This window comes from Talaromyces amestolkiae (genome assembly GCF_001896365.1).
Source record: "Talaromyces amestolkiae strain CIB chromosome Unknown scaffold2.1, whole genome shotgun sequence".
Taxonomy (NCBI): Eukaryota; Fungi; Ascomycota; class Eurotiomycetes; order Eurotiales; family Trichocomaceae; genus Talaromyces; species Talaromyces amestolkiae.
The window spans coordinates 1,360,951-1,381,846 of NW_024468038.1; the positions used below are offsets into that span (position 1 = coordinate 1,360,951).

Genomic DNA, 20,896 nt, shown 5'->3' on the forward strand with positions numbered 1-20,896 from the left:
CTTTCTACCTAGGAACCTGGGTACCGAGGTACCTGCACACACCAGTTGACTATAGATGGTGTTTGTATATGCAATTACATCAATCGTCTCGAACAAATTTGACACTCGACTTCCTAGAAAGCCACACCGACAAAACTGACTCGTGTTTTCTAGGATCATGCAAAAACAAAAAAGGGTAGCCCCCTTTTATTCTGTTCTGTCGACATTTCTTCAACTCATTTCGCGGCTATCATATTTCTAAAATTCGTCTTCCACAAGCATCAGTCAGGCAAAAAAACAAATTCGATGATGCCATGGATTTTTTTTAAAAAAAAGCAAAACTATATTCCATTGCTTAGGGCGGATAATCCTTCCACAGCCTCGGAACCGAAATCGTTTTAACTTTCTTTCTGGAATTTTCCTCACGAATTATCGAATGCGTTCTCCGGGGAGCAGCAAAACGGAAAACATCGCAAACGGCGCATGGCAATAAAATCGATCTCATTTCCTTCGACGGCATTTTCCCGGTGACTTTTGGATCTACGGACGACAAATTGTTTACGCATTTACATTGATTATTACCCGGCCGGCGGCTTGGACCGCTACGTTCCTGGAATTGTTTCGGGCGTTTGAAGAATCGCTTCCTTTCAAAGCTTACTTGCTTTTTTCGTTCTTCATCATCAATCCTCTGGTTCTGGGATATCTGTTACACATTTCCTTTCTCTTTTTTCTTTTTCTGCCTTGCGCGCGGCATAGATGAAATTCGGGACATGGGCATTTAGCATTGGTGTTCAAAACTGTTTCTTTTTCCTGTTTTATTATTTCCGGGATTGAATCCTTACATATAGCGTGTCTGGAATATGGTCAGAGCTTCATTTAATTCCCGTATTCACAAGTGCCGTCTGGGCCGTGGCCATTTCATCATTTCCATGGAGTTATGGACCATGTGGCCCACTGTCACATCAAGCTAACTAAAGTAGCTGCTAATTATGCCTGCTAGGCTGCTTTGCTCCATGCGTGTCAACTGTCTGTACCTGGTTTATATTCTAGTTCAGCCAGACGTTCTAATTTCCTGCTTAACGGACGGCGTGTGCATGTAACTTGACACTGCTTTATCTTCCTCAGGGTGTGCGCAGCAGGAAAGAGAAAGGAAATAGATACTTCATGTCGTCCGTCGTTCGACGTCGCGTGATGAGGGCAAGAGCAATCACGTGGTCTCGTCGCTCTTCGGACTATGTCATCGCACGAGAAATTCCCCACCAACTCCGTACGTATTTGTAGTAATATAAATGAAACAAAAACCGTTGAGAAAAAGGAACAGGTTCGGGAATTTTTTTTTACATGCCAGGTGATTGCCTAGTACGTATATATACAATTACTACAATGCTGTCGGTGCCCACTATTCATCATCGATAGACCAACGGCCCGCTCTGCCCGAGCCGGACCTTGTACCTAGTAGAGCCCGTCCCGCAAAAATATCGGACGAGCAGCGAGTAATATCACCATCTTGATCCTTGGATAGTGATACAATGCATGAGATCAGATTGGGTTTGAGAAGTCTATGAGTCCACGTTCAGAATTACATGGTCTGTGGGATTCCTCTGAGAGGTTCCAAAATTATGGCTAGCTTGCACGTAGGTACTCCGTCGGATTTCCTACAAGTCAGGATGCTACGTTGTGTGAATTTCCGAGCTTCCGGACCCATGATCCTATTCTTCAGGTTAAATTACACGGATGAGGCCATCATGGTTGCATTGACCACTGGTCATTGGTGTAGAGCTATCGCGAATTTGGATAATGCATATCTAGTCAGAACGATATGAGATCATGCATGATGCCGATTTGATCCTTGTTTTTAGGTAGTTCGAACAAGTCGATCACCAGCCGCTGACAAGTAAAGAAGTGTAGTGACAAATAGGAAAAGGGGATGAAGTGGTAGAGACAGTTGAGAGGTGACGAAGAAATGTAGTAATTTTCTGGTAGAAATTACATGCAATAAAGTTATACATGGAGACACTATGAAAAAAAAAAAAAAGTATCAGGCTTCCGTCGAGCCTGTTCAATCTTTGATTTGACAGGACGTGGAAAAGAAGACGAAATGGCTATGAAAAAATCAAGAAATATGCAATGGAGCGGTACTATTTCGCCGTTGTGTCGGACTCAGGAAGTTGAGTTATCGGATTCAGTCTCACCGCAGTCAACGCTTCTGGCAATTTGAGTGGCGCCGACGGTGTGGACTGCATCTTGTCGAGTTTCTCGCCTCTGAGAACCTTCTCCATTTCCTCTTTAGTCAGCGTCTCGTATTCTATGAGTGCTTTGGTGAGCAGCTCCAATTCTTTCCGCTTCTCGGTCAGAATCTTGGTAGCACGAGATCGACCTTCTTCAACAAGGCGTCTGATTTCGGCTTCAATTTCTTGTTTTGTTTCTGACGATAGCTTGTCGTAGTTTGTTGATAAGTCGACGTTTCCTAATTTCTTGGAATAACCGAATTGTGTGACAAGTGTGAAGGCTGTCTCTGTGGCTGATTGGATGTCCTATGGTAATCATGTCAGTGATCAACTATACAGTAAAAAGGGAATATGATGCTTACCGCGGAAATACCACTGGTCACATTGTCAGGACCAAAGATCAATTCCTCCGCAGCCTTGCCACCCATGGCGACATCAATATCGGACAGATACTCAACATAATTCCTAGAAACCATGTCCATTTCAGGCAAGAAATGAGTGATACCTAACGCCATACCACGAGGAACAATGGTAATCTTATAGAGAGGCGTAGCAGATGGAGAAAAGTAAGCAACAAGGGCATGACCGGCTTCATGGTAGGCAGTAAGCAGTTTGTCCTTATCTTGAATGATACGGCTTCGAGCCTCTGCGCCCATCATGATCTTATCCTTGGCCCAGTCAAAGTCCCTTGGTCCTACTCTGTCTTGTTTGTGTCGGCTGGCATGGACAGCTGCTTGGTTTACGAGATTCTCCAAGTCGGCACCAGAGAAGCCAGGAGTACCACGTGCGACAACCGCAACATCGACATCGGTACTGGTTTGTACACCTTTCATGTGATGCTTTAGAATTTCCATACGGCCTCTCACATCTGGAAGACCAACAACGACTCGTCGATCAAATCGACCAGGACGGGTCAAAGCCTTGTCGAGTAGCTGAGGGTAGTTGGTAGCTGCGAGAATGATAACACCGCTAGTTTGAGAAAAGCCGTCCAATTCGGTCAATAGCTGGTTCAAAGTCTGCTTGACATATGCCGCATCACGTTCGTTTCGCTTAGCGCCAATGGCGTCCAACTCATCAATGAAAATGATGGCAGGAGCCTTTGCACGAGCTTGAGTAAATAGATCACGTACGCGCTTAGCGCCAACGCCAACGTAAACCTCGTCAAACTCAGATCCAGACATGTAAAAGAAAGGTACMCCAGCCTCTCCAGCGACGGCGCGTGCAAGTAGCGTTTTTCCGGTACCGGGAGGTCCAACCAAGAGAACACCTTTGGGAAGTTTACCACCCAAGGTAGAGAATCGTTCTGGGTTCAACAAGAACTCAACCACTTCTTGCAGTTCATCCTTGGCTTCGTCGCAACCATGCACATCGCTGAAACGGACCTTTTGTTGTTGAGGCGTAGCTTCGTTGGTTTGAGTTCCTCGGACGTTCTTCAGAACACCAGTCGTTTCAACCAAGAGAGTAATCACCACAAGAGACATGTAGGTAAAGAAGCCAAAGATGAGAAGGAATCTCACCCAGCGAAAGACAGAGCTGCCTAGGGATTCCTCGACAACGACATATAATGGAGACTCTTTTGCGCCAGTTCCGGCTTGTTTTGTTGACACGCCAACCTGACTACCATGAGTACGAGCCGCTACCGCTTGTCCAACAGACTGCAGCTGCTCAGAGTCCAATCCTTGGCTGCCAGAAAATGAGCCTTGAACTGCGCCGTCACCCCCAAGTCGCTGGAGAGCCTTCAGGTAGATGGTCTCAGTAGCTGCGTTACTGGCAAATTGACCGGTTCGATAACGTTCGACGATTATGGCGGGCATGTTTGCGCGTAGGAGAGCTTGGTAAAAGGTGTTCTGAGCATTAGCACTGCCAGGATTGCTATTCGCCGCCCTTTCCTTTTGCGCAAGGAAGTTCTGCGATAGTCCTCCAAAAATCGACCTCTGTTGTTGGACCTTGGGACCCGACAGTACATTTGGCTTTCGAAATCCTTTGAAACCGATAGTTGACAACGAAGAATAGTTTCGGGTAGAGTGAGCGGAATGACTTGCGCCAACAAGCAAGCTTGCCGTTCTTAACGTGTTTTGTCCAAAAGTAGGCCTTCGATATACCTGACCCAGCGCGAGTTGAGATCTCATCTTGTCGAGAGGTACCGGTCGCAACGCTTCTTGGAGTGAAAATGGTTCGACCTGGAACAGAAGTTTAGTATGCAACATACATCGAAAATGATCGCCACGGACCCTTACCGATACCGGTGACGCTTCGGTGTGCTGTCTGCGAGTAGAAGGAGCTCTATAAACTGTATTGGCACGGCGCCAATGAGAATTCATCAGCGCCCAGATGTCGGAAGTAGCGGATTGTATGTTCTAGTCGTAATTCAACTGTGTTAGTCTTGTAGAGTAAGCCCGTCGCAGAGAACTCCGACTCACCGGCAAATTGACTGTAGCGTTGAAAGCCATGACTGTAGCTCAGCGGCACCTGGCCGCAACCACACTGAGAAAAGACCACAGTCCGAGCGTAAGTGCGATTATACGTCCTCGAGTAAGACCAAAAAATATCAAAATGCAATGAGATGGATTATGCGATTGGGAGGATGAACTGAGGGTGGTGATGATGCGCTCAGCGTATCGTACAGATGCCTGCTGGAACTGCGGCGAAATTCGTGGACGGCCGGATATCATTTGCCACGATCGACCTCCGCTTCCATATGCAGATTAGTCATATCGGTATATCACGTGACTGCATATAATCAATTAGGTGCCCGCTTGCTTCTACCTTGCGGATTTGCTGAATCGAGTTATTATAAACACAACCATGTCATGATCTAGCCAACTACTACAATAGTGTAATTGACTATGCCATCCACAGACAATGTCGCGGAAGACCATCTTTCTGATGGGAGCTCCATCCGGAAAACTACAATGGGATGATAAGGATCTTCTCCAGGTCGCTGTACCGCCATTCACTAAGCTGTCTACTACCATTCCATCTACAAGCAACTCATCCGGGACGGATTCGACCAAATGGAGGGTCTTACAAAGCGCCGGTACGGCTAGGCTGCATCATCCAGAGTGGACGCAGGATACGCTTTTTCTAGATACCGCCAACCTGCCTGCTAAAATGCCCAGGATGTCCGATGATGTTCTTCTTTCGCAATTTTATGAACATTCACTGTCTGTTTTAGGGACAAGCTTCTCCTCTGAGTCTGATAACAATGACACTACTCTGCCTTTTGATGAAGATAGTGACATCAATGAGATCACAAGCTCCGGGATTGCGGGCAGCGCCGAAGCAGTACCTTTCCCTTATCCATGTGAACTGCATAATATCAAGGATATCCCCAATACAACGTATCTTCGATCCATAATTCCGCAAACTCCGAGTGTCAATCTTGTTGTGGCAGTCATAGGCATCAACCCCGTACGGCGAGTGACAGCACGACAATCAAAACAAGAGCTAGATATCTTGGAGATCATTGTCGGAGACGAGACCAGGACCGGATTTGGAGTTACTTTCTGGCTTCCCAGAAACCATAAACAACTAAACACTCTTGCCGCTGAGTTTAGAGAGAAAATTTTGGGCATACGCCTCCGCGATATCGTACTTATAAGGAACGTGGGACTAAGTTCCTTTCAGGACCTGGTATACGGTCAAAGTCTTTGGAAAGGTATGACCAAAGTGGAACTCTTGCATCGACAACAGGTTGACTCGCAAGATGTCCAGGGGGCATACTCTACAGTCGCGATTGAAACAGCGACTCGTGAAGATAGACTACTTTACAAAGTATGCAATGTGCGTAACTGGTTGATGAATTTTGTCGGGACTAAAGCGCGATGTGGCCGTCATGATGTTGGACAGCCATTACCACCAGACACTCAGTAAATTGAACTCGTCATTCGATTACTCGTCAGCGTTACACCTACTTATCTATCTATCTATCTATATATATATTCATGTAACAATAAGGGATGATTATTGTATCCATATCATAAATCATTAAGTACTATTCATCATAGTTGAGCGAGTTCGTTCGCTTTCGGCCACAAAAGATGTTCCCGTCTGTCACATTCCCCAAAACGGAAGTTGACCCCTACGTATTTCGACGATCCACATGTAAGGATGCAATAGATATCTAATAAAAAATGGGAAAAAGAATGAAAATATGACTAGAATGTAAACATTATCGTCCTAATCTTGGCCAAATTCCCTTGCTAAAAAATAGCCGTATAGTCGACTTTCAGGCTAAGGAGGTAGACCCTACGCAAACCCTAGACGCGACACCTTGCAAGGAGAGAAAAAGCAGCAAAATGATCGAAAATCAGTCAGAGAAGAGCGGCGGCCAGATATTAGAGCACAACAATAATAGCAGCAGCAGTCGCGACATTGAGAATAATTTTCTGAGTGAAGGCTCTACTCCTCCTATCTCGAGTGGTGCTACTACACCTCCGCCAAAGCCTGTCTTACCAGAAGGTGGCCGGCAAGGATGGTTGGCAGTGTTGGCTTGTTGGTGTATTATGTTCAACACATTTGGATATATCAATGCTTTTGGGTATGTTTATCCTTTTATGTGAGGTTGTGGCTTCGTATAGTCGATGCTGATGCCATTGGTTAGCATTTTCGAGGCATATTACAAAAGCACTATATTGCCTCATGAAAGTCAATCCAGCATTGCTTGGATAGGATCCATCCAAGTCTTTTTCATGTTTTCAGCAGGACTCATATCTGGTCCGCTAATGGACCGATATGGACCAAGAGTCAGTATTCATTGCCGCTTTCTGAACCGAGAGGCTAATTGAGAATAGCCGATTCTGATTCCATGCTCATTCCTCTTTATTCTGTCGGTTATGCTCACAAGTTTGTGTCGCGAATATTATCAATTCATTCTCGCACAAGGCATACTAGGAGGTCTCACCAATGGTCTTACGTATACTCCTGCGCTGGCCGCAGTTGGACACTATTTTTCGAAGAAACGACCTCTTGCCATGGGTATTGCTTCGACCGGCGCTTCAATCTCCGGCATTACACTCCCAATTGCTCTTAACCGTCTCCTTAATCAAACGACAGTCGGCTTTGGATGGTCGGTTAGAGTGTTGGGGTTTGTGATGCTCGTCCTAAGTGTCATAGCGTGTCTGTCTGTTAGCTCGAATGCGCCCAAAAGACGCAGTGGACCTCCTCTCCTGCTGAAAGCTTGGAAGAATCGAGCGTATTCGCTCCAGGTCGCTGGTACATTTCTGGTGATATGGGCTGTCTTCGTCCCATTATTCTACCTGCCAGGGTTTGGACAATCCATCGGATTGAGCGTGGATTTGTCTTTTTATCTCCTTGCAATCCTCAACGCAGCATCGCTGTTTGGTCGACTTCTTGGCGGCGCGGCTGCTGATCGCATGGGTCGAATCAACACTTTATCATTCGCCTGCCTAATCTGCGGTATTCTGATTCTCTGCTGGTTACCTATTCGAACCCAGGGAGCGATTATCGCATTCGCAGCTCTGTTTGGATTCTTTTCCGGAGCAGTCATTGCTGTGTTTCCGGCGACAATTGCCATGACGGCGCCTCAACCAAACGAAATCGGGTCGTATCTGGGAATGGCGTTGGGTGTGTACAGTTTTGCAGGTTTGAGTGGCACGCCCATCACGGGAGCCATGATCAACGATCATAACTCGTACCGTCCAGCAATCACTTTTGCCGGCGTGTCAGCCTTGCTCGGAGCGCTGATCATATTCGCGTCGAGGTATTATATTGCAGCAACCAGGATGGTTGTGTGACGCTGTCGGAGACCCATGGATGACATTCGGTCAGGTGGTTGACTTGTGAATGGTTTCATTCGGCGTACAGAGGGGAAATTGTTAGGTGGCGTCCTTGTCCATTGGTCAATGGCGACCAAGGGGTTGTCATCACGTGTTTTGAGGGAGTCGTTGACTCGTCGACGGTCTTTCCTGTGGTTGCGGCGGCAGGCTCCGTTTGCCACTCAATGCGGAGTATCTCATGTTTGTCCATCACATGGCACGTACATAATACTATGTAAATACTACGTATCAATAAAATTTTCGTATCCGATGCGTATGTCATGGACGAAATTGAAACATGCCAGATTCGTCCAGAACAACTGTTATACGAATCCGGCTGTCAATTGGCTGTGAGAGGTTTTATTGCTCGGTACCTAGGTCCACCGAGGGACGGGGCGAACGCGTACTACATAGTACATCACATTCGTAAACTCGTAAGAGGCAGTTAATGGCGGGCGATTGGTGGTACTTGGCACTCCAGACGCTCTGGCTTCTTAATGAGCAGGGTCAATTACTATAACAGTGCCAGTTTCAGGGGGGAAATAGCCAAGTGGCTGCAAACGAGTGCCTCAACAGTCCTCGGGGGCCAGGTGACCAGTGGTGTCCCAGAGCGGCAACACTCTTAGGGTCAAACTGCCCCACATAGGCAAGCTCCCAGAACTTCCAAGCCACGATTCACCTCAAACTAGGCCAGGCTCGCTTTGCATGACAGTTGTTCTCTACGCATACCTTTCTCCTTCTCTTTTCTTCTTACTTTCTTTCTCTTCGCCCATACCATCGCGCATTGGGTCATTGAGCATCGAACATTGGATTTCACGGAAGCTTCATCAACTACGTACTACATACCGTACTATTCTCTAGTCCTGTCGCCCACTACTGCGCTGGTCGTCATCGATTCGAGCCAGGAAAAGAGAACACAACACTTCTATCCTTTAATTCACAGTATTCTCTCTATCCACAATGAAAGGTAAGCTCCTGCTCATCAATCAGTTTTTCGGCACAAAGCTAATTGATCGGCAGCTTTAATTCTCGTCGGAGGGTTTGGAACCCGTCTACGACCCCTCGTACGTTCCCCTCCGCTGCCTACAAGTCTAGCCCAGCGTCAATTGATTGCGCAACTCATTGAAGCTAATTTTTGACTGCATAATGATAGACCCTCACACTCCCAAAACCTCTGGTCGAATTTGGCAATCGTCCCATGATTCTCCATCAAGTTGAAAGCTTGGCTGCAGCCGGCGTCACTGACATTGTTTTGGCTGTTAATTATCGTCCCGATATTATGGTGGCAGCTTTGAAAAAGGTATGCGACTGTCGTAAGAGTCCTTAATCTAGGCTAATACGTTATGACAGTACGAAGAACAATACAATATCAACATCGAATTCTCCGTCGAGTCTGAGCCCCTGGGTACCGCCGGTCCCCTGAAGTTGGCAGAAAAGATCCTTGGCAAGGATGACTCGCCATTCTTCGTCCTAAACTCCGATGTCATTTGCGAATACCCCTTTAAACAGCTGGCCGAGTTCCATAGAGCACACGGCGACGAAGGCACAATTGTGGTTACCAAGGTCGACGAACCATCGAAGTACGGTGTCGTTGTTCATAAGCCCAACCATCCCTCGCGAATTGACCGTTTCGTCGAAAAGCCTGTCGAGTTCGTCGGAAATCGTATCAACGCCGGTATCTATATCCTCAACCCAAGCGTTTTGAACCGTATTGAATTGCGCCCAACTTCAATTGAGCAAGAGACTTTCCCCGCCATTGTCAAGGAGGGAAAATTGCATTCTTTCGACCTTGAAGGTTTCTGGATGGACGTCGGCCAGCCTAAAGACTTTCTAAGCGGTACTTGCCTGTATCTTACGTCGCTTGCCAAGCGAAACTCGAAGCTCCTTTCGCCTTCTTCCGAGCCTTTTGTGCACGGGGGCAATGTGATGGTCGACCCCTCTGCGAAGATTGGCAAAAATTGTCGCATTGGTCCCAATGTCGTGATTGGTCCCAACGTTGTCGTCGGTGATGGAGTACGACTTCAGCGATGTGTTCTTCTTGAGAACAGTAAGGTCAAGGACCACGCCTGGGTCAAGTCGACCATTGTCGGATGGAACAGCTCCGTCGGCAAGTGGGCACGTCTAGAGAATGTCACCGTTCTTGGTGACGATGTCACCATCGCCGATGAGGTTTATGTCAATGGAGGATCCATTTTACCTCACAAGAGCATCAAGCAGAATATTGATGGTAAGTTAGGTAGTCGTCCAAAAATTGAGGTATCAACTAATGTAGTTTCTTCCTGCAGTACCCGCTATCATCATGTAAGCTGCTACAGCTATCACCTTCGGCTTCCGGCGCATTGATGCACTTTCACGCCCTGTCCGAGTCGCTCATACTCCTTCTCATCCGCTCTACAACAATTTACCTTCACATGTTCATCTTATTTCTCCTTAAGCCCTGGTGGCGAGAGGGGCTTCGTTTGTCTTCACTGTATGCATCTAATCCAAAAGGCGCACATTGTCTGAGTTGTCCTCATCTACTCAATTGAGTGACGATCATCAGGCACTGCGCTATCAGCCACGTTTTTCACCTTAGTCACACGCTTTATAACTGAAAAGATGCCCCCTGCATCATCATCTTGCGATTCCAGCCCTGTCGCGCACACACATACCCCCGCATCATCTCTTCTCGTTTTGACTCGAGACGAATCTCCTCTGCTCTCTTCAATTTCTAGCAAATCCAATTCTAATCAATTTAATGTCATTTCATTTCCCCCTCAGTTCTGCGCTTCTACAATTATGTATAATGCGATTTCTGCCACTGCTCCTCAAAAAGAAACTATTTATTCGAATCTTCTAGCTTAGCTGCTTGTTTTTGTTCGTTGTTATTTTCATGGCATATTTTTAGGGTGGAAATGAGAAAATCTTGGTGGGTTTAGAAAGGAAAGACACAGTATGGAGCAACATCGAAGTATACGGAGATTTAATCCCTATTTCGTCTACAGCAGACACCAAAAAAAAGGTTTCAAAACAAGATGATGTCGAATATTTTTGGGAAGGGAAAGGTAGAGGAAAGAGATACGGAAAAGAATATCTTTGATATCAATGTGAAACTAGGTGAGAAGGATGATTGTATACCTATATAGCAAGTAGATAGGTATGTAATGAGAGGATTTCATTACTTGGAAAGCAAGAACGATACACTTGCCAGTGGCCTTTACTAACTATTTGCTTGATTTAAGCACCGAAACGCTTTTCAGCAGCCTTCCAGTTGAGGACCTCCCAGATAGCCTTGAAGTACTCGGCCTTGCGGTTCTGGTATTGGAGGCTGTGGGTTCATTTGATTAGTCTCGCTGTTCCTCTTGGAGAAGTTAAGAAATGGTGACAACTTACTAGTAAGCGTGCTCCCAGGCATCGACACCGAGAAGAGGGGTGTATTGGCCAACGACAGGGTCCTGGTTCTATTCACCCAGTCAATCGTGTCTTCTCATCCAAAGGAGAACTGAGTAAACTCACAGCATAAGTCTTGATCGAAATATCCCCCGTCTCCTTATCCTTCACCAACCACGCCCAACCACTACCCTGAATCGCAGCAAGAGCAGTGTTGAACTTATTCTGAAACTCCCCGAAGCTACCATACGTCTCATCAATAGCCTTACCAAGCACACCGCTGGGGGGTTCACCACCACCGGCACTCTTAGGAGCCAAATTCTCCCAGAACAAGGAGTGGTTGATGTGGCCACCGCCGTGGAAGTTGATGAGCGGCTTAAGGGCGATTTGAGCTGCAATGTCGTTCTTGGCCTGCGCTTCTTGGAGCTTTTCGATGTTGGTGTTGTAGCCGGTCACGTAGACGTTGTGGTGGCCCTTGTGATGTATTTCCATGATTTTGCCGGAGATGGATGGTTCGAGGGCGCCGTAGTCGTCTTCACTTTTTGTTAGTAACTTGTCGTTAAGCTTCTGAGGTTCGAGGTATGGCCTGGTCTTATAGCCGGTTGCAAGAGTGCGGATAGCTTCGGGGACCCAAACTATGGCCTGGCATCCAAGAAAAGCAATGAAATAGAGAATAATTCATGGAAACCTACATGACAGATCAGGCAGAGTGACCTTGGTGCGAACAAAGCTGGTTCCAGCAAGACCAGCACGAGAAGCCGAAGCTCCAGAGCGCAGAGCTGCGCGAGCGGTGGAGTTGCGCAAAAGAGTAGCAGACATTGTTAATTTACTTGGGAACTGAAGTTAGCTTGATTCTTTACCCAAACTTAAACTCAATTGGAATGGAGAAGGACTTACTACAAGATTCCTGACTCAGATAGATGATGTTTTGAAAATTGAAGATCCGTATTTCAAATGCTCGGAAGCTGGGACTGGCGATAACCGGAAGGAGCATAGGCCAACAAAACGTCATCGGAAGTAACGTAAACCCGCGGCTTGCTATTGGAAATTCGTTTTTCCGTGTTCCGCCTAGAAGCTTGAGTCTTATCTCCGTTCGGAAAATTAAAGGTGCCACGATAAACATGTCTAACTTTGTATATATTTGAACCACAAGACGAACAGCGTCTTATTTGACTGAAGACAACGGTCTACCCATCAGTTCGCGTCGGAGGCGAGGTTTCGAATGATCATCAAGAACGACAAGATGGACTACGACGACGATGAATCCCCAGCGCGATCGCCTTTTGCAGGACAGAAGCGCAAACTGCGGGAGGTGAGCTCTTCAGACGAGGAAGAAGAAGCTACTGCTCGGCCATCGTTTGGATTTCAGCCTTTCCGGCGCGCTGCTTCTCGCTCCGAATCCCCGCCAACGATGACCGCCGGCTTGGGTGGCGGCGCTGCTCGAAGCGCCTGGAACAGCACTGCATCTACCCCAACCGCTACAATGCAAAGTCGTGGGCGCGGAGGAGGAACTGGTGGAGGTGACAATAAAGGCGGATCTACCATGGGGAAGAACTCATTTGCGGCCAGGATGATGGCGAAGATGGGTTACGTCGAAGGCCAAGGTTTGGGTGAAGGCGGTCGCGGTATTGTCAATCCGATCGAGGCGCAGGGGCGTCCACAAAGAATCGGTCTCGGTGCTGTCAAGGAGAAATCAAAACAGGCAAGAGAGGAGGAAAAGCGACAGGCTGCTGCGAGAGGCGAAGTCATTGAGGATAGTTCTGACGAAGGACGACAAAGACGGCAGAAGCGCAAGGCTCAACGGCATAAAGCTGATGATCGTAGTGGAGTATCAACGCCAGCTGGTCCGCCCAAGACTAGGTTTCGGACAGCCCGAGAATTGGAGGCGGAGGTCGAAGGTCTTGTTGTGCCTAATGTGCTCAAGTCACTGGTTGATGCGACGGGAAGGGAACAGAAAGTTCTGACGTCTACCGCCGGATTAATGACTCCTATGGAATTCGTGAATCAAGCAGAAGGAGAAGCTTTGAAGATTGCTCGGCGTGCACGCCATGATCTCGAAGCATTTGTCGATGAGTGGAAGGGCCTGACGGAGCGAAAGAAGTTCATTGACCTGGAGGAAACCCAAGTTGTCGAAGAGATGGATAGTTATCAAGTCAAATCAGAGCAACTGGCACGTTTGGTATCGGCTCTCGAAGGCATCCAGATAATGGAACCCAGAGAGACTATTTTACAACGATTCGAAGAAGTTACGAGCAAGCTTGAATTGATCGAAGTTGAGTATCGGGATGTTATTGACGAATATCGGCTTTCGGATGCAGCTGTAGCTGCCATTCATCCTTTGTTCCGCGAAGCCATGGAGGAGTGGGAGCCCTTGAAAGATCCCACCTTTCTTGTTGCAGACCTCTCGCGTTTACTCCCCCTTCTTTCTAGGAAAAGTCAGCAGATTGAAGACGAGCAAGTACAAAGACACCGGCAGTCTACATCACCCTTTGAAAGTCTCATATATTCTATTTGGCTTCCTCGCGTACGTTCTGTGCTCTTGAACGAGTGGGACGTCTACGAGCCGTCGCCCGCTACGTCGCTTGTTGTTGCGTGGAAGGATGTCATCCCCACTTTTGTCTATTCGAATATCCTCAATCAAGTCATAGTGCCTAAGCTTAGCGCTGCAATTAGGGAGTGGAAACCTCGCAGCAGTCGTCGACATCCCGACTCATCACAGGGGTCTCGATTCCCATGGTGGCTTTTCACATGGTTGCAGTACCTGGATGAACGACACACTAACCCCAGACATGCAACCGGACTGCTTTCTGATGTGAGACGAAAGTTCCGCGTCATCCTAGACACATGGGATCTACGAAAGGGTTTGTTGAATGGGGCTGATCTATGGAAAGAGGCTCTTGGCTCAGAGTTTGATGCTGCCCTTCACAAACACCTACTTCCACGACTCGCGCGTCATTTGCGAGAAAACTTTGAAGTCAATCCTCAAGATCAGAATTTGACTGCATTCGAAGATGTGCTCAAATGGAAGGATCTATTTAAACCAAAGGTCTTCGGTCTACTCCTGGTTGCGGAATTTTTCCCCAAGTGGCACAATATTCTGTATATCTGGTTGACGAACGATCCCAACTTTGAAGAAGTCGCCGAGTGGTTCACATGGTGGAGATCTCAGATCCCCGCGGATCTCAATGAGATCGTCATGGTCGATGAGGAATGGACCCAGGGCCTTAAAATGATGGACTTGGCCTCCCAACTCGGCGATCGTGCCGCAACAGAACTTCCTGCGCCTGAAAAGATTCCCACAGCAGCACCAATCACTGCCGCCGGTCTTCAACCTGAAAAGACCGTCCCCGCCAAAGCGGCGAAACCAAAAGCTCCTGTCAAAGAGATCGCTTTTAAGGATATTGTGGAAGAATGGTGCGCAGATCAAGGTCTTATCATTCTGCCACTGCGAGAAGCGCACCCTCAAAATGGGCAGCCTTTATTTCGGATCACCGCCAGCGCGAGCGGCAAAGGAGGGGTTATTGCATTTTTACAGGGAGATGTTGTCTGGGTGCAGAACCGCAAGGCACGGGATACCTGGGAGCCGATGGGTTTGGAGGATCAATTGGTCGAACGTGCCGAGGGGAAATAACATCATGGACATGGCATATTAGTGTGTGACACACGATTAAATGACTTATACTGTATGATAGAAGCAGATTCTCAAAAGGAGCAGTATGCATAATGATTACATAGCAATGATACCATATTGATTTTGTCAGTATTATCTTGCAAATTATCAGGTACCTAGATAAGGCTTAACTAATGGCTGTAACGACTTGACCTTCCAAATCTCGCTGTATACATAATTAGTGTTGTTCTAGTCGAGACCGTATTAATCTCGACAATGGCTAGTATATCTGCTTTTCTGCCTTCTATCCATCAATCTTTATCGTCTATCCGTCATTTGGTATGCAAGTAAAACAACATCAATATTTCAAAGGCATCAACACACTACCATTGCGTCTCATCACCAACTAACCAATCCCTTTTCTCTGTCAAACCCACCTCGCAACTGATCCGGCTTCACAAGCTTACCCTGCAAAATCGTAAACTTGATGATGTTCTCACACTCCTCTGGACGCACTCGCGCCAGCCAAATACCCTGAGCCGCACCTTCATCTTGACTCTGCTGAGCTTGAACCTTCTCCTCCTCCGTAGCTGCTGCCGCCGTTGACGAAGACGCAATCTTCTTGTGCCAATCAAAATCTCGTCGTCGGTAGATAATGACATTAGCAGAGTATTTGTGACCACCCACGTGGCTGATAAAGTGAACGGCGACACCACCGGGTCGCTCATCGTGGGAATCCCTGTATAGACCGTGAGTGCGCAGATGGCGCTCAAATTCGCGTTTCAGTAGAGGAGCGGATTGGCCGCAGCGAGCGTCGCGAGTCTTTTGGCTGCAGAGGAGGATGACAGCTGCATGAGGCAGGGGCCGGGATCGGAGTGGTGTCAGTGACGATAAATCTTGCTCACTGATCCCGTTAGCAGGGATTGTTGTTGTTGATGGATTGCTACGAAGTGGTGTCGTGGTGGTAATCGATGGATTGACAAAGTACTTGATCAGATCCGGCGCAAGGGCTGGGGTGACGTGGTCAATGATCTTGAATGCGGGTAGCAAGACAACTGTGGTAGGTCTGGCGCCATCTTCTGCATGATGATATTCATCGGGGACCGGAATATTAGAAGCAGATAGCTTCAGATTCTGCAGATACAGTCAGCTCCCATTCCAGAGGATGATGAGAGGTGTGAACACACTCCATTAGTAGGTGTCAAACCGCCTTTATCAATAGCCTCCATCACACTCCCCTTCTCATCCGCCACATCCCTAACCCAATCCGCCTTTCCTGTCGCAACAAGTACATGAGTAGCCCACCCTTTTACATGTCCATACAACTTATCACTCATCTCAACTTCAAACCTCGCCGGGTAATGGATCGTACAACTAGAGCAGTCATGATCACAATCCTCACCGTCTACTGCGGGATCAACCTTGGGAAACAAAGCGGTCTGTGTCGATGCTGTTTTGAAGCCGTAATTCTCGTCGTCGTCCGTGGTGGCGGGACTGCCGGTGCGCGGAGATAGGAGCTCTGCGCCGCGGCGGAGAAATTTCTGCATGTTTTCGTGATGAAGTTAGGGTTTTACACACGCACTGTCGGTTTGAGATACAGCGAAGCCTCTTTTGATTAGGAAATATTTGTGAATCCAGTGCAATCGAGGATGTTTCTACAAACAATACTCAAGTTGTGGTCTTGTAAACGCTGCACGGTGGGGTGTTGACGCAACCTCGGAGATATCTTATCTGATCAAACGTCATCTCCGAGCTCTCGGAGTTGTTGCTACAGCACCACTTCTTCGGGTTTAAGCGTGTTTACGACGTCTGTAAAGAAAAAGATTCTGTTGGTATTAATAAGACGATGGTATTATGTACTAAAATAATATATGTACAAGGTGAATTAAAAATTAGATGTGAGGCTCATACAGAGCCTGCAGTGTTCAACCTTGATAGGTTGATCTCGTACGGAAGTTCTGACGGACTGCGCGTTCTCGTGAGACGAATGACGCTGCCGCCGCCGGAGCTCTGAGAAGCAATCGATCGAGCGCGCGATACAGACCTCGACCACGGGCTTTGCAGGCCACGACTCGCATACCGGTCCGTATGTCGAGCAAGTGTCGGCGAGGAGCCAGAGGGCTCCATTGGCGCAGTATGCACGGAATGGAAACTACTGCTCCATGTCGACGAGTCTGTGCTCCGTTCACGCCGCAGAGGAACAATACTCTGTTCCGAATTCAACGTATCGGTTTCCCCCTCTTCGTCTGATGGACCGATGAATGACTCGCTATCAACCCTAGACTCAAACCCTCCAAGTTCTTGCAAATAATGGTAATCCAACTCCTTCATCCCTCGCAAAATCTCCGCAAATATTCCCATCAATGCCCGAAACTCATCCTCGAATAACGGACGAGATGAGAAGCGTGACTGCTCATAGATAACCAAGAATTCAGATCCCAACTCAGGCGGATTGATCAAACCAAAAGTTGTAAGGTGTGCAATATACTCCCGCAACCCCATCGCCGACGGTCTTTGCAACAACTCGACCAACCGCGGGTCGGGAGCGTCGTCGTCCCCGGGCATTGTAGGATCAATAAAGCCCCTCACAGGCTTTGAAGGAACGAGAGAAACCGCTTTAGCTTCGATCAAATGCGGCAGCTCTTCGATGACCGACTCATATCGTAATCCAGGTAAATCAGTAGACGACGGCGCTGACCATCCAGCATGCGATACTGCACCCCACGGCGGTCGATCAGCCGCGATAGAGAGCTCAACATCATGGACCGGTTCGCTGCTTTCGTCTGACACATTACGTGGCCGTGCCTGAAACGCAATTATCGCACTCCGATTCAGACCTTCCTCCACCACTCTCTGCACCTTTTTATCCACCTCGCCTTTCGAAACGGGTATCCATGCTTTTGGGATTCCGCTAAGCGCGGTACGATTCGTATATATACGGCTTGCGTAAATCAGCAGGCCGAGCAGGACCGTGAGGACATATACACCAGCAACGATGAAGATATTCGTAAATCTATGGTTGACGCGACACTGATAGATGAAGTCGCCCGGGGTGAGAAGGCTGAGGGCGAGGAGAACGATCGTGAGGATGAAATAGACCGTCGAATTGAGGATACTAAGAGCATTAAAAATCATTGTGGAAAGGTAATTCCATGGCTTCGCAGACCGGGTTGTTCTCGGTGCATGTGAGCGGACAGCTCACTAGACCAGCGAACCCTTTTGCTGCCGTTGCGATGTGGTGATAGCGGTTACTCTAGAAAATGAGGAGGAGCTCGGATGAACGTATGACGGAGAAATGGAGATGACGATGTTTGTTGCTGGTGTATCACGTGATTGCAATGCCGATGAATACCTAGGCAATTGGACAGTTAGTAGCCGTGGCTATACGATTTCCGATTTATTTTCAACTTATTAATATCAGCTGACGGCCGTAAGCTAGACATAAATGAAATTCGTAAATCCCTCATTCAATATATGTTCATGTATCTACATCCCAAAGGCAATTCTCTCTTCATCCTCGGTTTACAGATCTCCAGCATCTAGTGTGTATAGCAAAATCTCACGAAAATTGCAACATCGCTTAATCCTCCTCAATGGCAACCTCATCTTCCAATGTCGGGCCTACATTCTCTCCTCTGGCGCGACGGACGACACGTTCAATGCCGTCCAAACCCTTCTTCAAGACTTCCATCTTGGGTCCGTAACTGAGACGCACGAAGTGATGGCAAGGACTATCGAACAAATCACGACGCTTGGCAGGGTTCAAGTCGAAGAAGATACCAGGAACGACAATAGTCTTCTCTCTCAACAAAGCATTGAAGAAGTTAAGACCGTCGGAGATGTTGGCACTTTCGGGCAGAGGAGGCTCGATTGAAGTCAAGTCCAGCCAGATGTAGAAAGTGGCCTCTGGGATATCCTTGATACGGAAACCAATCTCCTGGAGACGACTAACGACATAGTCGCGTTTGTTACGGAAATGAAGTTGCAGTGCCTTCATCTCTTGCTTTACGAGGGATGGTTCGAGCATAGGAACGGCTGCTTCTTGGAAAGGGACGTTGGCACCACCGTCCAAGTAGGAACCTGCAGACCCGAGAGCCTCAACGAACTCCTTGGGTCCGACAATCCAAGCGATACGCCATCCTGGAAGACGGAATCGTTTGGTCAGACCGTCAATGAGGAGAACATCTGATTACATTGTCAGCCTCCGTTTTCTATATTAAAAGACTCAGCTGACGTACCATCCTGATCAACATCGATAACATTCTCAGCACCACTCAATGTCGTTCCGTCACAGTCAGTGGTGTAATTGTAACCGCCATAAAACTCATCCAAGATGAGGGTAGCACGATCACGGCAAATATCTTGAATCTTGGCAAGATTCGGGTTCTGGATAACGTGACCAGTGGGGTTACGAGGGTTTGATGTCAAAAGCACCGAGGTACCACGCGCAATCTCCTCTGCGATCTTATCAGGGTGAATTTGATAGTGATCACCTTCCGAAAGGGGGATGGGAATAGGAGAGAACTAGCACGGGTCAGTATCTTTTCCTCGACAACAGTCAAATTGGCTGACATACGTTCTTGAACAAAGACAACATCTCCGAATAGGCGGTATAATCGGGGATAGGGAACGACAAGTACGAGTTTCCCAGAATAGCCGCAATTCTGATCAACCCGGCACGACCACCAGGCACAATGCACACATTCTCCCATGTGTATTGGCTCTCCTTGCCCTGTCGGTACTGCTCATTATAGAGCCGAGCTACAGCAGCACGGAGAGACTTGATACCGGCAGTGGGGCCATATTCTCGGGCAGCCGAGTCGATGGGAATCGTCGTCGGACGAGGGAAACTGCCAGCAATATCGTCGTCTGCCTCGGGAGCACCCTGGCCTAGATTGGCCCAGTCTCCAGGACGTTCTGAGAAGCCATGCTCATTGGCACGCTCTGTGCACCAGATGACACCTGTAGAAGCACGGGAAGCGTCGAGACCGGCGTGGGGTTTGTGACCTTCGTGCGCAGAACGGAAGTGACGATGGGTTTCGGAATTCTTTTCTATTTAGATAGAAGCAGGGTCTTTGATTAGCGGAGATCTAACGCATACTGCGATGGAGAAAAAGGAAAGAAGATGTGTGACAATGCTGGAGGTAAGCGTTTGCCAAGAACGAAGTTTGACCGCTCCGACTGGATATGAGGGGGAAGATTTCAATACTTCGACAGGAAGCACTCGACAAACATACCGTTCTGAGAAAGATCCTTGCTGGCAGAAAAACGCCTGGTTTCTGCAGGACGCAGAATGCTCACACGGCGACCGGAGAACGACATCTTGGATTTGTAGATGGTTGTTGCGATAGGTTTGTGTTCAAATGTTTTTCTGGGGTAACGACTTTCCACGGAGTTAGCACTTGGCACAGGTCAGGTACAGATCTGCCAAGACTCAACGAGATGCATACCCAGTTTTCCCGGACAGGCAGTATCAAGAAGAATTACAAGTCCCTTTTTGATCAATTCAACGATTATGTATGATGTTCAGAAATTGATCTTAAAATACTTCATGTAAAATCTGTCAACAAGAGCAAGAATTAACTGGAAGTAGTACGTAGTAGATCTACTGGAGGACGCCACGTATTTATTCGTTAGGTAGCCGCGCGCTATCCATGAATCGTTGTCTCATCAGAGTCACCACCAAACTCATCATCTCCTTCGTCAAACACGCAAATGCCACAGTGCAATTTAATCACTCATGTTCTAGCCCTGAAGGCTGACGTGACGAAACGCTCGGGTCAGCAATGGTTATAGCTCATCGGGATGATGAATCCGATGAGACATTTTATTTTTCTTCTTCTTCGAAGAACGACTACGTACTGCGCCACTTGGCTTCAAGGTTCACAGTCCAAACTTGCAAGCCTTAGCCATAAAAAAGAGGTCCTTACTGA

At 47.7% G+C, this 20,896-nt stretch overlaps 9 protein-coding genes across 9 annotated transcripts; 4 read left to right on the forward strand and 5 right to left on the reverse strand.

The window, feature by feature from the left end:
• Positions 1–2,117: 2,117 nt before the first annotated feature.
• Positions 2,118–4,657, reverse strand: BHQ10_001733 (uncharacterized protein; the record flags this gene model as incomplete). The annotated part of the gene is made up of 4 exons (XM_040873802.1): positions 2,118–2,513; positions 2,570–4,387; positions 4,445–4,564; positions 4,628–4,657. 4 exons carry the CDS (start codon positions 4,655–4,657, stop codon positions 2,118–2,120), a joined length of 2,364 nt encoding a protein of 787 aa, XP_040730238.1.
• Positions 4,658–5,093: 436 nt separating this feature from the next.
• Positions 5,094–6,080, forward strand: BHQ10_001734 (uncharacterized protein; the record flags this gene model as incomplete). Its single annotated transcript, XM_040873803.1, has 1 exon — positions 5,094–6,080. The coding sequence occupies one exon, from the start codon at positions 5,094–5,096 to the stop codon at positions 6,078–6,080; it is 987 nt and encodes a 328-aa protein (XP_040730239.1).
• A 425-nt stretch (positions 6,081–6,505) lies between these two features.
• BHQ10_001735 (uncharacterized protein) lies at positions 6,506–7,963 on the forward strand (the record flags this gene model as incomplete). The annotated part of the gene is made up of 4 exons (XM_040873804.1): positions 6,506–6,747; positions 6,811–6,952; positions 7,001–7,275; positions 7,339–7,963. The coding sequence occupies 4 exons, from the start codon at positions 6,506–6,508 to the stop codon at positions 7,961–7,963; spliced, it is 1,284 nt and encodes a 427-aa protein (XP_040730240.1).
• A 981-nt stretch (positions 7,964–8,944) lies between these two features.
• On the forward strand, positions 8,945–10,289 carry BHQ10_001736 (uncharacterized protein; the record flags this gene model as incomplete). Its single annotated transcript, XM_040873805.1, has 5 exons — positions 8,945–8,951; positions 9,005–9,048; positions 9,138–9,284; positions 9,335–10,211; positions 10,270–10,289. The coding sequence occupies 5 exons, from the start codon at positions 8,945–8,947 to the stop codon at positions 10,287–10,289; spliced, it is 1,095 nt and encodes a 364-aa protein (XP_040730241.1).
• Positions 10,290–11,200: 911 nt separating this feature from the next.
• On the reverse strand, positions 11,201–12,172 carry BHQ10_001737 (uncharacterized protein; the record flags this gene model as incomplete). Its single annotated transcript, XM_040873806.1, has 4 exons — positions 11,201–11,291; positions 11,357–11,424; positions 11,480–11,988; positions 12,046–12,172. The coding sequence occupies 4 exons, from the start codon at positions 12,170–12,172 to the stop codon at positions 11,201–11,203; spliced, it is 795 nt and encodes a 264-aa protein (XP_040730242.1).
• Positions 12,173–12,575: 403 nt separating this feature from the next.
• Positions 12,576–14,984, forward strand: BHQ10_001738 (uncharacterized protein; the record flags this gene model as incomplete). The annotated part of the gene is made up of 1 exon (XM_040873807.1): positions 12,576–14,984. The coding sequence occupies one exon, from the start codon at positions 12,576–12,578 to the stop codon at positions 14,982–14,984; it is 2,409 nt and encodes an 802-aa protein (XP_040730243.1).
• A 378-nt stretch (positions 14,985–15,362) lies between these two features.
• BHQ10_001739 (uncharacterized protein) lies at positions 15,363–16,510 on the reverse strand (the record flags this gene model as incomplete). The annotated part of the gene is made up of 3 exons (XM_040873808.1): positions 15,363–16,097; positions 16,151–16,239; positions 16,366–16,510. The coding sequence occupies 3 exons, from the start codon at positions 16,508–16,510 to the stop codon at positions 15,363–15,365; spliced, it is 969 nt and encodes a 322-aa protein (XP_040730244.1).
• Positions 16,511–16,868: 358 nt separating this feature from the next.
• On the reverse strand, positions 16,869–18,098 carry BHQ10_001740 (uncharacterized protein; the record flags this gene model as incomplete). The annotated part of the gene is made up of 1 exon (XM_040873810.1): positions 16,869–18,098. One exon carries the CDS (start codon positions 18,096–18,098, stop codon positions 16,869–16,871), a length of 1,230 nt encoding a protein of 409 aa, XP_040730245.1.
• Positions 18,099–18,543: 445 nt separating this feature from the next.
• BHQ10_001741 (uncharacterized protein) lies at positions 18,544–20,285 on the reverse strand (the record flags this gene model as incomplete). Its single annotated transcript, XM_040873811.1, has 4 exons — positions 18,544–19,148; positions 19,202–19,487; positions 19,540–20,015; positions 20,201–20,285. The coding sequence occupies 4 exons, from the start codon at positions 20,283–20,285 to the stop codon at positions 18,544–18,546; spliced, it is 1,452 nt and encodes a 483-aa protein (XP_040730246.1).
• Positions 20,286–20,896: the final 611 nt, after the last annotated feature.